At 39.1% G+C, this 20956-nt stretch overlaps 4 protein-coding genes across 4 annotated transcripts; all 4 read right to left on the bottom strand.

Moving 5' to 3' along the window:
• Window positions 1–1883: 1883 nt before the first annotated feature.
• Window positions 1884–2967, bottom strand: LOC127879619 (uncharacterized). The gene is made up of 3 exons (XM_052426612.1): window positions 2931–2967; window positions 2533–2657; window positions 1884–2158 (listed from the first exon to the last, which is right to left on the bottom strand). The coding sequence occupies exons 1-3, from the start codon at window positions 2965–2967 to the stop codon at window positions 1988–1990; spliced, it is 333 nt and encodes a 110-aa protein (XP_052282572.1). The 3' UTR covers window positions 1884–1987.
• Window positions 2968–3020: 53 nt separating this feature from the next.
• LOC127879544 (uncharacterized) lies at window positions 3021–4328 on the bottom strand. Its single transcript, XM_052426504.1, has one exon. It carries the CDS (start codon window positions 4326–4328, stop codon window positions 3021–3023), a length of 1308 nt encoding a protein of 435 aa, XP_052282464.1.
• A 30-nt stretch (window positions 4329–4358) lies between these two features.
• Window positions 4359–6302, bottom strand: LOC127879486 (uncharacterized). The gene has a single exon (XM_052426379.1). The coding sequence runs from the start codon at window positions 6300–6302 to the stop codon at window positions 4359–4361; it is 1944 nt and encodes a 647-aa protein (XP_052282339.1).
• A 1933-nt stretch (window positions 6303–8235) lies between these two features.
• On the bottom strand, window positions 8236–18093 carry LOC127879421 (neurogenic locus notch homolog protein 2-like). The gene is made up of 7 exons (XM_052426268.1): window positions 18075–18093; window positions 17208–17361; window positions 14213–14232; window positions 13897–14002; window positions 10745–10848; window positions 8805–8926; window positions 8236–8358 (listed from the first exon to the last, which is right to left on the bottom strand). Exons 1-7 carry the CDS (start codon window positions 18091–18093, stop codon window positions 8236–8238), a joined length of 648 nt encoding a protein of 215 aa, XP_052282228.1.
• Window positions 18094–20956: the final 2863 nt, after the last annotated feature.

Genomic DNA, 20956 nt, shown 5'->3' with positions numbered 1-20956 from the left:
TAAGGGCACCTTAAACAAGAAGACGTTGAATGGACCATCGAAAACAAGCTGATATTGAATGTCGCCTCGAAAAGAAACAGACTTAGAATTGCACATCGAAAACAAGCCGACGTTGAATTACACCTCAAAAACAAAAACAGACGTCGAATTCCATCTCGAAAACAAGCAGACGGTGAATCGCTCCTCGAAAACATTACAACGTTGAAAACCATCTCGAAAAAAAAGACTTTTAATGACAACTCGAATACAAGCAGAAGTTAAATTGCATCTCGAAAACAAGCACACGTTGAATGGTACCTCAAAAAAGCAGACGTTGAATGGCACATCGAAAACAAGCAGACGTAGGACTTGCAGATCAAAAACAAGCATACATTGCATGGCTCCTCGAAAACAAGCATACGTTGCATGGCTCCTCGAAAACAAGCATACGTTGAAAGTCAAATAGGCAACATCTCTTTACTTCACATTCGTCATCCGGTTAGTCTTATTTCAGAGACGTTTCACAGATGTTCATACAGCTCTTCAAACAGGCCACCACGATTACCTGACATGTTCTCATAACTAGTTCAACATGGTCACACTGCTTTTAAATTTTCGGAACACTGCGTAAATAAAATGGTAGCTCGTGTACTGTGCATTTATTGCCGTCCAATCTGGACGAATTTAAATGATGTCCTGAAGACATTATACTATTCTTGTGCATAAAATCTCAGATCTAAAACGTATTGTACAGAAAATCACAGATTGGTGGATGGAAAGTCCGGCGGAGCATACCAAACTTGATGCCTTCCAGAATCGAAGATACCCTTCAGCAGGCACGCACGAAGCTGTAGCATTTCATATGCGCCGCATCACTGGCTAATCATAGACGACCATTTGCGCCTAAATTAGATATCGTTAAGAAAAAAAATCATTAAACAAATCCATAAACGCGGAAAGAATCGTCCCAGATAAGCCTGTGCGGAAATATCTTTATAAAAAACAACACATCAATCGTTCTTAATGTCTTACTGTTTTATATATAATCTATGTATGGGATTTATCGCAACACAGACCCTCTATGACCAAATTATGTTCAGGATAGGTTGGCTCCCCCCCCCCTAATAATTCGAAATGAACGTGTATAACGTCCAAGCTACGCCCCTGCATGCAGTATGCTTTTTTCAAAACGTAAGTAGATCTATTAAAGTATCCTGCACTTAAGAAGGCCTATTATTGCTATACGTTTGTAATTTCATTGAATAGTTTAGTATACATCGGACAGAAGAAGATCAATTTTGCAAATTGCACAACAATACATTAGATACTTACGGTATTCGTATCTATTAGATCGCCATTCACAAATATGGACGCATGCGAAGCGTTGCTGGTAATGGCGACCATGTACCACGTGCCGATCATGGCCATTTTGGGCCCGGTATCGAGATCACGTGGGCACTTCGTGGAAAGCTTCAGGTAACCCCGGAACGTTCCGGAATTGAAGTTGATCCCGAAATCGTTGCAATTCTGTGCCCCACCCACTATTGTCTGAATCAGGCATATTCGTTCAAATTGTCGTAGCGTACTTAAATTCTTAACAGTAACGTCGTATTTGCGACGTTTTGTAATACCTGCTTCATTAGATTTTATGCGAGATTTATCAAACCTAATAAACTGCCATTAGTATAATGGTAAATCAATAAAAAAAATCTTGTTGTATTGCGTTACTTGCTTAAAAATATACATTCCAATTATAAATCGATTTTCTTTCAAACATAGGTACGCACTTTATAGAAGCTTAAAAGGCTAATACTATGTTGGTATAAATCATTATTGTATAGCCATCTGTGTTGCGCTTTCCCATCCTCGTGGTTACATATTCTAATTCTCTAATGAATGTGATATTAAACGTGAATTAATTGCTTTATTGTTACTATTGGGCTAAATTGATGACGTTGACCAAAAAAGCAAAGTAGCTTAAAATCGACGCTTTTCCCTGCGTGTTGTGTCACCAAGGTCCCCATACCTGCCTCATGGTGTCAATTCGCCAGGGGCTGACCCACGTGGCCACGGTGTACCGTGGCCCGGGGGACCAGGGGCCCAGGTCGATATACGTCGGAGCGTCTTTTACGTCATCTGCAAGCGCAAACTCTCCGGCGCACGCGAACGGTGGGCCGACCTAACAGATTTGAGAAGTCAGTAGCTATGAAACCTTTTAAAAGCAGAATAACGGTATGCATTCTCTGGTAAAACATGTGTCCAGTTACTCGTAAGCCAGCACCTCCATTCAATGTATGTAATATAAATGCTATCGAAGTTAAATAAATTCTGTTTATATCCTAATATAAAATCGGTAAAAGCCCTAAAGCCATTTCTTATTTTATTCAGTTCGATTTTTTTTTTTCAAAAACAATACATAATTTTCAGGATGTATCTGTTTCCGTTTGCTGCTTCGCTTCAATAGATGACAAAAATGCAGTGAACAAAACTAATAAGAGGTACCATGTAGCTGCATCTTCATAATCTGCGCGATTGTCCCTGAAAGTTACTAACCAGGTTATCCTCGACGCACGTGTTATACGTGTAGTCTATCCAGTCGAAGGGGAACACGCACCTGTCTCCCGCCTTGTCTCCGCCACTAGCAGTCACGGTGTTCTTGTAGACAGGCGTGCAAACACCTTAGGCGGCAAAGATAATAACCACTGCTACATTATGTGAATGCATATTATATATTGCGCAAGGAGATTGTCAGGGATGCAAACAATCATAGCCCGCTTCGTCCATGAGACGCAATAAAAAATATATCTTTTCACTAGTCAATCTGTCTAATAGAAATGTTTTATATCATTTATTATGTTATTGTGATCTATTAAAGTTGTACCAGTCATTGTAGTCGCGTAAGTGATTGCGTTTTGTGTTGAATACAGTCTGTGCTGCACGAAACCACTGACTCATCAGCTGGGAGCCGCCCATCAACAAGTGTTTCATCCTTTAATCCCAGGACACTCTCCGGGCGGTGGAACCGCAGTGCTGATCAGGCACTACGGGCCAGTGGTTAGCTGCCAGCTCTTCTCCTCCCTCTTAATCCATAGCCAACTGGACGCTATCTCTGCTGCTTGACCTAGTCTCCCAACAGCCCTCTTTCTCTCTCCTCCCCTGATTCCTAGGGCACTTAGCATCCTCCACAGTGATTGTGCGGGAAAGCCTCTGGCGCCAATTTCGATCGGGAACAGCCATGTTTTCCAACCGCGGGAACTGCACTGGTCTAAGAGATCAGTGTATTTGGCTTTCTGCCGCTCATATGCCATGTCGCACCTTGATTCCCATGGGACGGTGAGTTCAATGGTCACCAGCTTCTTGTGTTTGGTGGACCATATCACTATGTCAGGCCTCAGTGTAGTTTGGACAATCTCGGGAAAGACCAACTTCTTCCCTAAGTCGACTTTCATCTCCCATTGGTCTGATTCATCTAAGATCAACGTGTTTCTAGGAGCTTGCTTTGTGGTTGTTTCCCCTGCCTTGACAAAGTTGATCTTTGTAGATGCTGTTTTCTTTGCTGTTCTTTTCTTCCTTCTCTCGCGCTCAAGTACATCTGCTAGCTCCCTAAGGACAGCATCATGTCTCGATCTGTAGCGGCCCTGTGTCAGCGAAGTCTGACATGATGACAGGATGTGTTCCATGGTGCCTGGCTTGTTACAAAGACTGCAACTTGGGTCTTCCACTAGACCCCATCTGTGGAGGTTGGTTGGGGATGGCAGCAGGTCGTAAACTGACCTTAACAGGAATTTGAGTCTTAGCGGCTCATACTGCCATATGTCTGCCCAAGTAAACTTCCTCTCTGTTGTTGTCCATTTGTTCCAGGCTAATTGTCCACCCATTTCAACTGAACGGGCTCTTCTGCTCTCCTCTTCGCTCGCCCTGATTTCCTTCTGCACCATCTGACTCCTCTCCCTTTTATCTGCCGTACTCCATCGCTGTGGTTTTATCATACCAAGCCCTTGTCTGCCCTCCGTAGTAGTTCCGACGATGTCTTTGTGTCTCAGTATACTTTCAGCTTGGGACACCGCCTGGCTTGCCGACCACTTCCTTCCGGTTCTAGTCTCTATGCCTGCCATCCTGATCAGGTCATCAGAAGATTCTTTCAGTGTCACCACCATCCTGGCCTTGGCAACTTTGTACTCCTCAACAACTGATGATATTGGGAGTTGGAGCTGGTTGGTCCTCCCATATAGTCCGATGCTGGTGAAACTTGGTGAGACCCCTAGCCATCTACGGAGGTATCTGTTGATGGTTCTTTCAAAGCCTTCCACAGTAGAAACTGCTATCTCATACAGCATTAGAGGCCACATGAGTCTTGGTAACAATCCATGTTGGTATAATCATGCCTTGAATTTCCCAGGAAGTGATGTCTGGTCTATCTGCTTCAGACCTTCTTGGAGTTGGTTCTTGGTGCGGTTTGTGCTGCTTGTGTCATTAAGGCTGGCATCGTACCATTTTCCTAGGCATTTGATAGGATTGTCTACTATGGATGGTATGTCTTCGCTCTGTACCTGGAGGGTGAACCTTTGAGTAACCTTTCCCTTCTTGATTACCAAGCTCCTCGATTTCTTTGGTTTGAACTTCATTCTTGCCCAAGTCACTGTCTCATTCAATGCTCTAAGAACCCAACGAGCTTGCACGTGTGTCGTTGTAGTTACCGTGAGGTCATCCATAAAACCTCTATTGGATGGGAGGTATATCCCGGAGGTTGTCTTTGGTCCTCTGGTTTCCCTCTTTGCAGCATTGATAATTAAGTTCATTCCCATCACGAATAACACGACTGAAATAGTGCAGCCTGTTACTATTCCTTTCTCGAGCCTTATCCAAGGTGTTGACTGTTCTCCTACAGCAAACCGTAGTTGTATGTTACTGAAGTACCCATTGATAATCTGTTGCACATGGTCTGGGATGTGGTAGTGCTTCAGTGCGGTCTCAATTAGCTTGTGTGGTATGGAGCCATACGCATTGGCAAGGTCAAGCCAGACAACAGTGAGGTCTTTTTGGTTAACCTTTGCTTCCCTGATGATCTGACTGAGGGCGCTTGTATGTTCCACACATCCAGAGAACCCTGGGACGCCTCCCTTTTGCACTGAGGTATCAATGTATTGGTTTGATGTTAGATACTGCGTCATTCTCTTGGCCAGCACAGCAAAGAAGATTTTCCCCTCAACGTTCAGTAAGGAAATGGTTCTGAATTGGGTGACGGTCTTCGAATCCTTTTCCTTTGGTGTAAATATTCCTTCTGCCTGTTGCCAACAATCTGGAACTTTACCTTTCCTCCAAACCACTTTCAGAAGATTCCATAAGCGTCGAAGAAGTTTAGGGCACATCTTATACACCTTGTAAGGGATACCATTTGGTCCTGGGGCCGACCCTGCTCTTGCCTTTTGAACTACTTCTGAAACCTCTTTCAGCGTAGGTTCCTTGGTGTCTAGAGGTGTTGTGGGTTCTGGTACTGGTTCTATTCTCTGGCAGTTGCCTAACGGTACGTCTTGGATATCATCAGAGTGCGTTTCAGTTAGGAACTGTGTAATTTCTTCTATGCTGCTCTCTAGCTTGCCCGATTTCTCTTTGTCTAGCAGGTTATTAGAGAACTTGAATGGATTTGCAATGAACTCAGCACGACGTTTGGCCTTTTTCCTTCTTTTCTCACGAAGTTGTTCTGCCTTGCATAGGTTTAAAAGTTGTTCCCTCTGGCTGTCTCTTAACTGCTTCAGCCCTGGCTTTTCTTCTTCCCTGGCATGCCTATATCTCCTTCGCAAAACCTTCAGTTCACTCCTGATGCCCTTTATCTGTCGCTGCCTTCTATTCATCTGTACAGGTTTCTTGGTGGTTTTCTGGATAGTCAGACCGAATCTTTCTTTCCCAACTGTGTAGACAAGGTTGGTTAAAGCAACCAGCTTTCTCTCAACTGCTCCTTGGAGTGCTGTCTCCAGTATTGGATTAAGGTCATCATCCAGGTCTTTCCATGCTTTCTTGTCTGACGTTTTCGGCCAGGATATTCTTGGCTTCCTCGGAGATTCATCACCCTTGTGAGCTGTTGTGGAGTGTGGTAAGTCGGTGTTTGCCTCTGGGTCACTTTGTGTTCTCAGTAACGCCAGTAGCGGGTCTTCATCATCGAAGACTTCTTGAGCATCCGTTCCCGATCGCAATGTGTTTGTATCCAGCATGTCAGCCGCTAAGAGGTCCCCAGTACTGTGGGTTTGTTCCTGACTAGGATCCTCCACCGTCTCACCAGACATTACATCTATGCGCTGCTGCTGTCGTGCTGTCTGCCCACACATAGTTCTCGCTTGATGTATGCGCAAGCCCCTGAGATTCTTGCAGACTTTTACACACCTACACTTTGTTTCTGCCTTCTTTCCAGTCAAAGTCGATTGAACTAGCCGTGTCGTAACCGTTGAATCCGTCCGTGTAAGTCTTTCATCCTCCCCCCCCCCTCTCGGAAGACTTTGGGGGTATTCTTCTGTAATGGAGTCTATAGCTGAATAATGGTTTAAATTTATGTAATACACTAAACGTCTTAACCTTTATATAAATATAATAATTATTTTCATTTATTTGATTGAAGGAAGTATAGTGAAATAGAAAAGAGCTGTTTTAATCACTGAAACACGCAAAGATATGTTAATGTTTGGATCAAAATTTAAATTTAAAATTTTAACACTCAAAATCAACGAATATGTCGTAAAATATTTCATAAAATAAAGTTAACACATAACAAAAATCAATGTTCTTTATAGCAAACACTGTGTACAAATACATATACTACTCAAAATTTGCTAAGGATCACTTTTTATTTTCACATTATCTTCAATTTAATTTAATTTAAATTGTTGTTTTGCAGATTTTGACATTATAATGTGTGTTTTTGATTTTATTTTTATGTATTGATTTATCATTGATGCGTGACGCTCTCTGAATCTAGCTAGGGGTGAACTTCAAATTACAAATACTATTAAAAGTGATCAAATTTTGATAAGTATATTTTCCATAGAGAGCAAACATTCTATCCTTCACGAATGCGAAATGTTCTTCCCTTAGTGCACGTTTCCCCGTGCGCGCTATAAAGCTTATTTGAACTGCGTTGTGCAAAAGTGGTTTGCAAAATACATGACATTGCGTTGGAAAAGAGAGAATTTCAGGATGTGATTGCACTATCCTCGACAGTCCTTATCTGATCTTAGTGGCATTAGTGGCAGAAGTCCCGTGCCTTTGAAGATCGTTTTTAGATTTTGAGTTTGTAAAAGTAACAAAGTGTGCCCTTGTTTTCGCATTCTATCAGAAAGAAGTCCTGTTTGAGTGGCTGCAATGTTCATCCAACTGATGACAATAAGTAAGAAGAACGAGCTATAATGGCAGCAAAAGACCTCCACTCTTTACCTGTGGCGCTGCAAGGCGCAGTGTTATTGTTTATATCTTCGTAGTAGCTACAAAAGTCGAAGGTCTCACACTTGTCGCCATAGTAACCCTGCGGACACTCGCACCTTCCGGTCACGCTGTTACAGTGACCGCCGTTCTCACAGCCGCACATGAACTCTGTAAACAAACAATCATGTTGAATGAAGTATTAGATATTTAGTGTTTAATATTACGTTTATGACCATAACGTTATTCGGGGAAAAAAACTAATGTTTCTCAATGCCTAATCTGTATGACATTCAGATGCTGTTGTTTTTTTTTTACTGCCGTCCAAATTCGAAAAAAGTGTGACTTGATTCCTATTCAATCCGGAAATATTAAGGACAAATCAATGTCTTTAACAGCGAATGAGCATCCAGATTGAAAAATAATAAGTCATATTGTGTCGAAACAATATGTTCAAACGCACACCTTTGCATCTGGCTTGTACAGTAGCAGAAGCGTTTGGTATCCGACATTTACCCTCTTGATCTACCAGGCCTTGACCTTGATATGCGGTCAAAGGTTGACTGAAGAGTAAGCGGTTAATTAATATGTTGATAAGCATTACACATAAATATGAAGTATGAAAACGAAAAACACACGTGTTGATACACATTGCATATAAATATGAAATTACTAATTATGGCGGAGTGAATCCCGAGTCTAGTAATCTTTTACCATCGAGTTACGCGCATTCTCTTTTAAAATAATGAAATGTGCGCAAAAAGATAAATTGTACACGTCTGAATTGCTTAAATTGCAAAAACGGATTTTTCGTTCTAAAGTACATTGAACAAAATATAGAAACACGACTTACTCCGCCCAGTAGGAGCAGCCGACAATCTGCGCCCCTGTAGGGCACTGCACCCAGCCGGTCGCCTGCTTGTTGTACAGGACCACGTGGGCGGGGTTACCGGGGTGACACGTTACCTGCGACTGTACGTGGAAGGCTTGGTCATGCAGAGTGTGCACATACATTGATATGAAAAGGATACAGTCTCTTAGGGTTCAAATATATATATATTTATATATATATATATATATATATATATATATATATATATATATATATATATATATATATATATATATATATATATATATATCAACTATTTCTTTCAATAGGAGTTAACTCTTCAAGGGTTTCGCCGGTATATTAGTGTTGCAAGATTTTGGTATCGGTAATACAAAATTGCTTCAGGGACCTACTGTATAAGTTAATGGATACTAGAATGATAATAGCACATTGTCGGTGTAGTGTACAATGTTGGTCTTGTTGTTTCCCATTCAAATTGTGTATTGAAAATGCAGTGAACAACTTATTTCAAGCTTGATTATTGGCCACTATTACGCTAGTGCAATAAACGAACACAATAACTTACGCGCCCTGTAGCGGTGCAGACGTCGCCTTGGAACATGGCGCCATTACAGCTAGTCTCAAAGCACATGCAGGTCTCGGCCTGGTACCCGGACGGACACGTCCTTCCGTCGTCCATTATCGTCTCTGGAAGTCGGAAACAAGTCTAATTATAAAAGAATTTTCGATGTACGGTTGATAATAAACTGTTCAACAAAGAGTTGGAGTTGTGATAAGATTGCATAAGTTAAAAGTAAAGGAATTAATTATGTAGAGATCGGTCCGACAAATCGTCGTTATGTGGACATTTAACATAAACACCGTTAAAGGAACATTGTTTTAATTCTAAACTGACGAGGCAACATGAAGCTGAACTGATGTTGAGAGGAGATACACACAAACGGAAAAAGAGGGTTAAGCGTAGTGTGGGCACTAGAGCGTGTTCATCCATGGCTTTATGGTATCGAGTTCGAGCTTTTTACTGACCACAAGCCGCTTGAATACATTTACGGACTAACGGACACAGCCGCGCGATAGACTTGAGCGATGGATTCTTAAGCTGCAACCGTATCGGTTTACGGTAAAACATGTGAACGGTCGAGACAATATTCCAGACGCATTGTTGGGACTTCCGCTCAAGCACAGTTGTAGTGTAGTTGGCCATGAATATATTAAATATGTTGCGCGCGAAGCAACATTCAGTGCTTTAACCACTCGAGAAATAGAGAAGGTATACTTTCGTGATGCTGAGATAAGCAGATTACGACATAAGGCCTGACGTACGGGACGTGCGATAAACACGAGCAAAATCAGTTCATACATATCAAAGATGAATTATGTGTAATTGGTTATTTAGTGCTTAGGGGTACGCGATCGTTGTCCCTCGAGACTTATGCAAACGCATATTAGACTTAGGTCACATAGGTCATCGTGTCGATGAAAAGCTATTTGAGGACCTAAGTATCGCCGGGTATCGATAAAGAAATTGAAAATTACTGTAAGACGTGATATGGCTGTCAGTTGGTAATAAATAGTTTATTATGTAGACAAAAACACTACATGATGGATCGACGTTCTATCTTTAATAATGCATTAAGCTGTTCTTAAAGTCCGGATGGGATTTTATATTGAAATTTTTTAAGGAACATCACTAGTTTCTGAATGAATTTAACAAAAATTATTGTGAGAGTTCCAACAAGCGATGCCTGAGCACACATTCCCAAAATGCCACCATTGTACTTGCATTTCATATCTATAATTTCTATGTACATCCTATTTAGTTCATCCCGTTTGCCGACAAACTTTATTGTTAAAAAATGAACATCTCCTTATCATTTTCGTATTTGCCTCTTATTAATCTCTAGCTGAAGTCTGACAGTGTAAATAACATCCAGGAAGTCACAATCAATAGAATGTAGCGCCGATGACCAACCAACAAAACACGCGCATGTCGCATGACGGGGAACCAGCGACCAATCAGCACGCAACTGGATGGGAACGCGCGTTCTGACGCCCTCTTCTTTCACTGGCTGCGGACGTGAATGGTTGTGTTGCCCTGGGGTGAGTATTTCCAGACGAACAAGTGTGGGTCCGTGACTGTGAGCATGTTAGTGTGTGTGTTGGCCTGGATGATAAGCCTATGAAAGAACGCGTTTCCAAGGAGAATTATCCCCAGGAGGAAGCCGTAGACGGCTTAAGTGTGTTTCCCTCGAGATCGCCGAGGACGATTAATGACATTCGGACGGGGTTCCAGTTGCTGTCCCGCGGAGTAAATTAGTTAGTTTTTTTTAGTTATTGTCGTAATAGAAACCCACGAAGAGCTAACCAGTAGAAACACTACAAAATGACAATCCTTTACACAGAGTACGAGAATTAACTTTTTTATTTAAATTAAAGACCGCTGATTAATAATGGGACGTAAATATGTGTGTTTGCGGTTCAATATAAATGACGAAGGAGTCTTACTGTTGACGATCTCACAGTTGTCTCCCGTGTAACCCGGGTAACACATGCACTTGTATCCGGTGGACGATGTTGCTAAGCAACGACCTTCGTGTAAACAAGGATTGCTAAAAATAAAAAAACACCGAATTATTATCCCCATTTAGATGATACTACTTTCGAACGAGATATATTGAATCTGGCAGTCAACAGTTGATAATTTTAATAAACTCGGTAGGGCTATAAAACGACGAGTGTCATATCTTTCATTCACAAGCTAACGACAAAAATGTTAATTTACAAAACATGTGGTTAAGTTGTGTTACGTCATTTGCATCCTCAGAACATACGTTCACGAAATACTTAATATTCGCTATAGTTTTGATTTAAGGTTGAAGATAATGCTACAAACTTTCATACTAATGGATAATTAACCCATGTATGCCTAGTGGACTCTCTCATCCTTTTAAATTGAATCAATTTATTTCCAAAATTAGGGATTTTTAGTATATTTATTTCTATATTTAGAATATTTCTTATAGAAATTCCTTTAAGCAAACAGCGCAGACCCTGATGAGACGCAGCATTATGTGGCGTCTCATCTTTGTCTCCGCTATTTACCAATGCCTTTTTTCTAGACGCTAGGCATAAATGGGTTAAGGAGACTTCTCATAGGTTTCCGTTTCCTTTTCTGCAGGGATTTTCATAAAATCAAATGACTTTTTTGAGTCTACAGAGAAATACAATCAATGAAACGACTCGTTTTTAAATCTGTTGCAATGGTATTTTTAATTGCGTTCTATTTAATATACTTACTTATATCCGCAAAATTGACCGTTGCCTACCAGACTTTATTCGACGAGTATTTAAACGTGAAATGTATTTTGAACTAATGCCATAGGTAATTAGTTTGCTCATCAATATTTAAAAACGAAATTTTGCAAGCGAATTCCTCCCACGGTGTATATTGTAGTGACAACAGTTGGTTTCAATAATGCGTCATTTAAGTTGACGACATCATTTCGTCCCCGGAGCTATTCTTAATTCAATAAGAAGACTTGTATTAGTATAAGCTTTCATTGGGTACGAATCCATCCTGCATTGCCATTTTGTCCAGTTTGTTCGAGCAAGTTATGGTGTGGTCACTAATGCCAAGATGATGTTTTACACAAGTGTCAGACGTAGGGCCTAACCCTAAACAGATAAAGGCTTCACTTTGAGAAAACAGCCTTAATAGAATTTACGACCCAATAGCTTTCAAAGCATTTAGAGCAGAAATAGCAGATGGCGATTTTGAAGTACGTCTATACTCAAATGCTAAGGCATTTGGTCTTAAATTCGCGAACTTCTTTGACGGTGTCGTTTAAAAGTTGAAAAATTCTAAATCATTAATAATGACAAGGAATTTCGTTATCCGGGCCTTTTTCGAAAGATTCATGTTACGGCTATAGTAGGCAACAACGTGCGACAGGATGCGTAAAAATTGACCATTTACAAATTGTTATGGTTTCTATTTATTATAATTATAAAATAAATGTTTTGCTTTTCAGAAAGGTTTTAATTGTCAAAATATAAATTGGAGTTTGTATTTAAATAAAATCAGTTTGTCCAGTAAATTATATGGCCATCGTCACAAAGAGAATGAGAAAGAGAATGAGAAATCCAAAATAGCATTGTTTTCCTATAAATTCATTTGAACAGACTGCTGGTGGATTCAGTATGGACAGGCACTTCCCCATTTACACGCTGAATCCAAAGACAGCTCGAGCGTCAGTAAATACACGTTAGAAACACTCACAATATTGTTTGTTTTTTAACACGACAAATATTTCATCATAGTTGGATTATGATAAGTACGGCTAATGTGATAACATTGAAGAGGCGTTTTCGAGTAGCGACCACAGAAGTATGTGAACGATCTGCATTAACCCATTTATGCCTAGCGTCTAGAAAAAAGGCCTTGGCAAACAGCGAAGACCCAGATGAGAGGCCGCATGATGCGGCGTCTCATCTGGGCCTGCACTGTTTGCTTAAAGGAATTTCTGGTAGAAATATTCATACTAAATAAATACTTTAGACATCCCTAATTTTGGAAATAAATTGATCCAATATAGAAGGATGGGAGAGTCCACTAGGCATAAATGGGTTTAGTATGAGACCGTATTTTGTATCGGATTGAAACATTTGGTTTCCGTACAAGTTTTGGTGGAAAGTAACTTTACATATTTAGAGGATATGTGTTGGATTCGGTGGATTATCGATTTTAATTCACGAGTGATCATAGAAAATATATATTTTCTATGACCACGAGTGAATTAAAATCGATATTCCACCGAATCCAACACATTTTCTTTTTAGTTTATGCTTTTTTTCACCGTTTATATACATTGTTAAAGAGTTTAACCAAAGAATTTCTTTGAGAAAATGACGTCATTTCGTCAAAAAATGACGTCATTTCACAGTAAACGGTGAAAATTATCGATAATTTTCACTGATATTTTTCACTGTTTGAAACAGTGAAATTATCACAAAAAATGACGTCATTTCACAGTAAACAGTGAAATTTATCGATACTTTTCACTGATAATTTTCACTGTTTGAAACAGTGAAATTATCAGTTTTAATTCACTGATATTTCTCTATAAACCACCGGAAAGCATAAAATAAAAAAGAATATTAACTTTATCGGTATGTGATTAATAAGAAAATGAAACTTTATAATGAACATTGTACGTAATTATCATTCAAGGCCCGTACTCGTTTTGGTCGATAACGCATTATTAAATGCCAGAAACTTGAATAAGTGTTCACTGTGATAGAACGAATTATACTTTACATGATCAGAACTAGTTTTTTGGGCATTATAAATCAAAGAAATGGTCACTTAATTGATGCAATGCATATGTATTTTTAAAAGCTTACAATAATTATGGTGCTAACATTTTTGCCTCAAGAGTTGTATCGAAATGAGCTTTGTCTAATCGTCCCAGATTAGCCGAGCAGTCCGCACATGCTAATCAGGAGCGACACTTTCGGCTATCATGGAATGTTTAATACAAATATATTATATAGGAAGCCTCTTCTCAACAAAAATCCAGTATCAGCGAAAAATGTTTTCCCTGTAAAATTCGAACTAGGCTCATAACGAACCACTCATACAGTTATAGTAAACTCACCTGGCGAGGCACGTGTGCTGGTCGTGCACGATGTCGAGTACGAGAGGCATCGAGGGGGCGCACCGGCCCGGGTATCCGCCACACCTACCAGTGATCCTCTGGGATACTGCACAACCAAGAAACCTCAACGAAATTGGTCATCGTAAGGCGTTAAACTTAAGACGTAACACGGTCCTAGACTTGTTTATTAACATCAACATGTAAATTTGAAATATTAAACGTGTATATATATATATATATATATATATATATATATATATATATATATATATATATATATATCCAAGAAGAACATACTCTCCTCTCTTGGACCTACATGGACGTAGTGATGTCAATCTGGAAAATAACACGGCATTTTACATTGAATGTTAAACTTAAAAGTGGTTCCATGTGCCTGTACATAATGAATCTGAACTATGCAGAGCTCTTTGAGAACACCCTGATGGCGTCTACGATTATACTTGGAGAATATAAAACAGCCCGGCCTTCCCATACAACTTTGACTTTCGTCAACCATCAGTGGTACATCTGATGCAAAACATATCTTATCTAATTCGTTTTTTGACTCTTCATAGCATCTTTATCTTCACAAGATATCAGGAACGCACACTGACATACAAAAAGGGCGACAACAATGATGAAGGCAACGATTCAAGCCAGTCCGAATGCTCACACAGTTACTGAAATCAAGTCAGTCAAGCGCATCGAGTATTCTCACTTTTAACAATAACATACGGATATGAAATGAAGCTACGGGGCGATGCACGTGATAAGACAGTCACTTCTTCATCTTTGCTTACTTTGATAGCCACGTGACCCCTTTTTATGTAATTAAGGAACAGTTTGCAGATTAACGGATCGATTAAACAAATATTTGTAGTTAACTCATATACCCTCTATAGAATGTATGAACTAATATGAACAGATATACATCGAAACAAAAACACTTATGTTTCTATTATGAATTGATCAGCGAATCGAAACAGTGTTGTATATGTTATGCATGTAAAGCGATCATTCTTTAACCGGTCGCATAAACAAGGCTGCCATAAGAGTGAATTATTAAGTGAATTGACATTGTATGAAAACACTTATTTCCTAACTTTGTTTTTAATAAATCAAAATGTACACGAATCGTAAAACACATATTTAACACGATCATCATATGAGTTTCCTAACAAATACAATATTCGAACTGTATACGTGCGAAACGCCTGTTACTGTATTAAAGGGGCTTTTCACAGATTTTGGCATGTATTGAAGTTTGTCATTTATGCTTTATATTGATAAGTGTAGACATTGGATCTTAAAAGGTCCAGCAAAAATCAAGAATAAAATTTTAAAAAGAAAAAATAACCATAAACAGGGCTCGCGCCACTTACCCCTGGAGTCTTCGAGTAAAAGTCTACCACTTAGACCACTCCGTTCTCATAAAAATGATGCTTTTTTATACTTTATATTATATATGCAATTCCGTTGTTTCACAAAATATAATGACAACAACAGAACTCTCCAAACTATTTAATCGTTTCGCGTTGCAACGCTTGATAATTTCAGGTTTTAAAATCGTCAAAAGATGCATATATTGGCTATTTTAGCGCATGGTAAATGTTCTGTATTACTGTTTTCTCATAAATATCATAACAACAACAAAAATTTGCGACTCTGAAACAACTTTTTTTTCAATTTACCATAACGTGAAAAGGCCCCTTTAAGACACAAAACAAAGTTTACTACAATGTAGGTAATATACGTGCGAAACACCTGTTACATGTACTGTATCAAAACAAAATCCAAAGGTTACTAAAATGTAGGTAATATAAGGGGATTCGGGACGGTTGAAAGATCATCTCATTAAAAATATTTTCTGATATATGTTCTTGTTCGACTTACGACATATTAATGTTGGCTCAGTTGAATGACAGTATGTCATTTATTTGGTTATATGAAACTATTCTTTTATTTTTTCTGACCTTAAAATAAACACAACAGTTGTTATTTGGAAATTCCTGTAAACTGTACAAATAAAACAATACATAAATTCATGGGGTTATCTATTGTGATTCAAATTATATTTACCTCTTTTGTGAATATGCATATACCTCTTTATATGTAATCAATATGAAAAAACTTTAAAAGTCTTCATATTATGCGTCAAACTTAAACTGATCGATACTGCTGTAAATGCACGTTATTAGTTTGTTTTAACAAACTGTATATTCATTCATACAAAGGACCGCAAATCATACAGACGTTCAGAAAATTGTGAAAATTTGTACATATCTAATTCCTTGGGGAATTTCTTGAAACGTATGAAAACCAAACAGAACACAAATAGATCAACAACTGAAACATCTTATATTGTTTTGATAACTGATCGATATTTGTGCTAAAACCATACTTGCCTATTATACAATTATGTTTAAATTGTCGCTGTCATTAAAATAATGTAACGTAATTTGTTTGTCCATGAATCGGATTTGTCGTGTAAAATACGGATCTGAAGCAGAAGAGGAAGACCACCAGGTACCAAGAACTCGCACTAAACCACCAATAGAATAGCAGAAATGGTTGCAAAGCCAAAGATGCCAGTGAGAGACAAGAACGGAGGAAGAATAAGAAAAGGCGTATCAAGCATATCCCGGAGCTACTCAACATGCTAACTCATGCGATCACATAGGGGATGAAGCCAAGCGATATGTAAATTACGATCTGGGCATCCACCAAAGAAGTGCTCCACATAGCTATCGAGCAATTTAAAACGGCAAGTCTGCAGGACCTGACAGCATACTGGTAGAAGCGCTGGAGGCTGACGTCGAGGCGTGGAGCTACGCTACTAACCATTCAGAAAATAACGGGAATAAAGGAAGATAAATAGAGCGGTAAAAGGGTCACCTGACCTCATCAAGCTTCCCAATAAAGCCGACCTCGGTTCCTGTTCACTATTTAGAGATCACGATGTTGTCCATCATGGGAAAAGTGTTTTACCGCATCCTGCTAAACCGAATGAAAGACGCTGTAGACTTGCATATCCGTGGACAACAAGCTTCCAAAATGTGAACGTGTCGGCTCACAACCATGCACGTCATTCGTTAAACATCTCTGGAGTTGACTTTGAGAAGGAGATCAACAGCGTAGACCGGAAGTCCCTCTGGAGGTTATTGAGATACTACGCAGAGCAAGATCAAGATCACAAACATGATCATGAAGTCTTATGAAAGGATGACCCGCAAAATCGTTCCTGGCAGAGAGCTCACAGACGCCTTCGAAGTTAGACACAGACTGAGGCGATGCTGCTTTTAAAATCTTACCTCTCCTGTTTCTCCTGGCCAAAGATTCTGAAGTCCTCAACCGGCAAGAAGCCAAGCGGAATCCAGTGGAGAGTGGCTCTTCTCTCGAACACCAAACATTCGATGTAGAAAAAGACACAAATGGTTGCGGTCAACTCAGCTGGACCGGGCCTCACTATCAATACAGGGTAGAAAAATGTGTTAAAAGGCATCAAAACACAAACATCGCAGACCCAGGCGAGATGTTGGAAATGGTGGAAAGCTTTAGCAATCTTGAAAACCGTCTGGACAACCATGAACGAACGGACGCAGACGTCAGAACCGGAACCGGTGAAGCGAAGGCAGACTTTAGCAGCTGAAGTATATCTTGAGATCAAGCGAGATAGGCATAACCATCCAGATCAATAGCATCGTTAGGCAAATGCTACTCCAAGGAGCAGCGACTTGGAAAACCCCAAAGTTTTAGAAAGATCCACGAGATTCACTGGCCAGAAAAGATAGCCAATGAAGACTTATTCAAAACAACAACAGAAGCCCGCTGAAGAAGTTAAACTTTAAGGACGTTTGCGATGGATAGGTCCCAACCTTTAAGGGTCTGTATTTAATACACAAAGAAATCTCTCAGGTAAAGCCCCAAAGAAAAGAGGAAGAGAAAATGCCGTAGAAAAACAGGGCACCGAGACCTGTTTGCAGATGCCAAGCAGATGGGCAAGACGTGGGGACATCTGGACAGACACGCACAGAACAAAGACGCCTGTAAGAGCGAAGACAAGGGATGAGATCAGAGCGACTATCTATAAGTTCTACAATAAGGCATTATAACAGTGACACGTTTAGCGTTAACACTCAAAATACATATAAAGTCGAAATGCAAATCCCGAAAATTACTCGCCTCTCTGTAAGCCATGTTAGAACTATGGTAGGTTTTTGGAACTGCGTTAGGATTATCCCGATAACAGGCCGATATATAATAAAACAACTATTGACCAGAGGAACAACATACGATTGCAAAACATTTTTTAAACGGAATTAACGCGACATATTTCCCAATTGAAATTTTGTTATAAAGGTCGTGTTAATTTGTGCAAGAAAATGCCCGAAAATCAAAATCCTACAAGGGGCAATCCCTTCCATATTTAAATTACGCGAAATGCGCTATGCAAACGTTGTATGTAATGTGTGTGTAAGTCTAATCAATGTGTTCAGAATAGGCACACATGGCCAAAGGTTTTGTGTCATTTTCCATATTTGTTAAACATTAGTGTTGAACTAACATTTGTTTGAAAAAAATGTGAATGGCGTATGACTTGAGATACTGCACTGCAAGCTTCTTTTAAATTAATAAGCAATCATTTGGTTTCATTGCAGTAACCACTCATGCAACATTAACAAATCAGGGAACATCAAATACTAACAAATTATTCAATAAACTATGGTAAACATCAACCACTCAAAACACGTTTACAAATCAGTTGACATCAACTACTTAAAAACATAAAACCACAAGCAAAAAAAATGAAACTTAAGTCATGTGCAAAATTTCTCCCTGCGCCCATCATTCTCATTATCATTCCCAATACCTTTATAGCGTTGATGATGACGACGACGACGACGATGATGATGATGATGATGATGATGATGATGATGATGATGATGATGATGATGATGATGATGATGATGATGATGATGATGATGATGATGATGATGATGATGATGATTATGATGATGATGATTGTGTTTGTGTCAAAGATTAATTTAAGTTTTTTGTCCACGGTATATGTCCATGGGTATTGTTCGAGGTTTTTGCCATATTGTTTACGGCATTTGCCCGATTATGTTGTATAAGGTATTCGTCCAAGCATGTTGTCCAAGGATATGTTAACAGTGTTTGTCCAAGGTTTTTATCTAAGGCTGTTGTCGCAGGTTGTTGTCAAAGTTATTTGGTCAATGCTGTTCAAAGTATTTGTCGACGGTTATTTGGCAAGGCTTTTTTTAATTATTAAAACTCATTTTTTCACCACGGACATGGTAAGCACAATCCACAAAAGGACGACGAGCTAGGCAAAAACCGTGAATGGACGGTGAGTTGTCAGCCACGCCATCACCCCCATCTACAAAGAGCCCGCTGTCTGACGTTAGGGCGCCTCGAGCGTCCGAGAAGAACATACTCTTCTCTCTTGAATATACACTGACGTAGTGATGTCAAACCGGAAAATAACCCGGCATTGCAAAGGGAATGTTAAACCTGAAAGTGGTGTCCATGTGCCTATACACAATGAATCTGAAGTATTCAGAGCTTTTTGAGAACACCAGGAAGGCGTCCACGATTATACTTGGGGATTTTTAAAGCACGGCCATCTCATACAACATATTTTCTCTTAAAGGCGAGCATAAGCATCCGACATTCGTCAATCGTCGGTGCTCGTGCCTTAATACATTATAAAAACTACATCTGATACAAAATATAGCTGATCTAAAAATTCGTTTATTACTTTTCATAGCATCTTTAACATCATAAGATTTCAGGAACGCAAGCTGACATGCGAAAACGGCGACAACAATGATGAAGGCAACAATTCAAACCCGTACGAATGCTCGCACAGTTTCCTGAAATTAGTCAAGCGAATCGAGTATTTGCACGTTTAACAATTACATATAGATATGTTATGAAGCTGGACGGCGATACACATGATAAGACACACACTTCAACATCTTTGCTTACTTTGATACAGCCACGAGACCCGTTTTTTATGTTAGTAAGGGAACAGTTTGCAGATAAACGGATCGATTTATAAAAATATTTGTAGTTAACTCGTATACCATCTTCCCAAATGTATGCACTGATGTGAACATAAATACTTGTACACCGAATCAAAACACCACAGTTTCTATTATGATTTGATCAGCAAATCAAAACAGTGTTGTATAGGTTATGCACAAAAAACGATTTTTTTAAACGCCCGCATCAACAAGGTTGCGATAAACTTAATTTTTTTGGTGAGTTGAAACGATATGAAATCACTTGTTTCATAACATATTTTTGATAAGGCAAGACATACACGAATCGTAAAGCATATATTATATTTATAACAGTTATCACATGAATAAAAAAAAAACAATACTTGGAATGTATACATATGTTAATGTATAAACATTATGTTAATGTATAAACACAGAATAAAAAGCCAACTTGGTTATATTAAGTAATCCGGGACGGTTGAAAGATCATCAATGTGTACAGTTATATTAAAAAGATTATTTAATGTACAAATATTTTCGACATATTTAGGTTGGCTCAGTTGAAAAGCGCATGCCAGTTATTTGGTTATAAATAAACACAGTACTCCTTATTTTGAAATCCGTACGAACTGTATAAAATAAAAAAAACTAAATGCATTAGAGTATGTAGTGTGATTCAAATTAAAATGACATTTTTGTGAATATGCATATACCACTTTATTTGTACACACTATTTTGAAAATACTTATAAAAAAAATCGTACGACCATATAATTCGGCTGTAATTTAAACCGACCGATACTGCTTGAAATTCCCTGTTTGCATTTTGTTTTAAGCACACTGTATATTCACATAAAGGACCGCAAAAACCTACCGACTTAGACAAAAATTATACATATCGAATTACTTGGGGATACAAACCGAAATCAGCGCCTTATTTAAATGGATGAATACTGCACAAAGCACTCATAGATTTGATTTCTGATCATTATTTGTGCTAATACACCATACCGGCCAATTTGCTTTTCAATG

This window comes from Dreissena polymorpha, chromosome 1 (assembly GCF_020536995.1).
Source record: "Dreissena polymorpha isolate Duluth1 chromosome 1, UMN_Dpol_1.0, whole genome shotgun sequence".
NCBI classification, from domain to species: Eukaryota; Metazoa; Mollusca; class Bivalvia; order Myida; family Dreissenidae; genus Dreissena; species Dreissena polymorpha.
The sequence above is the reverse complement of the archived record's forward strand: the minus strand, read 5'-3'. Positions and strand labels throughout refer to the sequence as shown.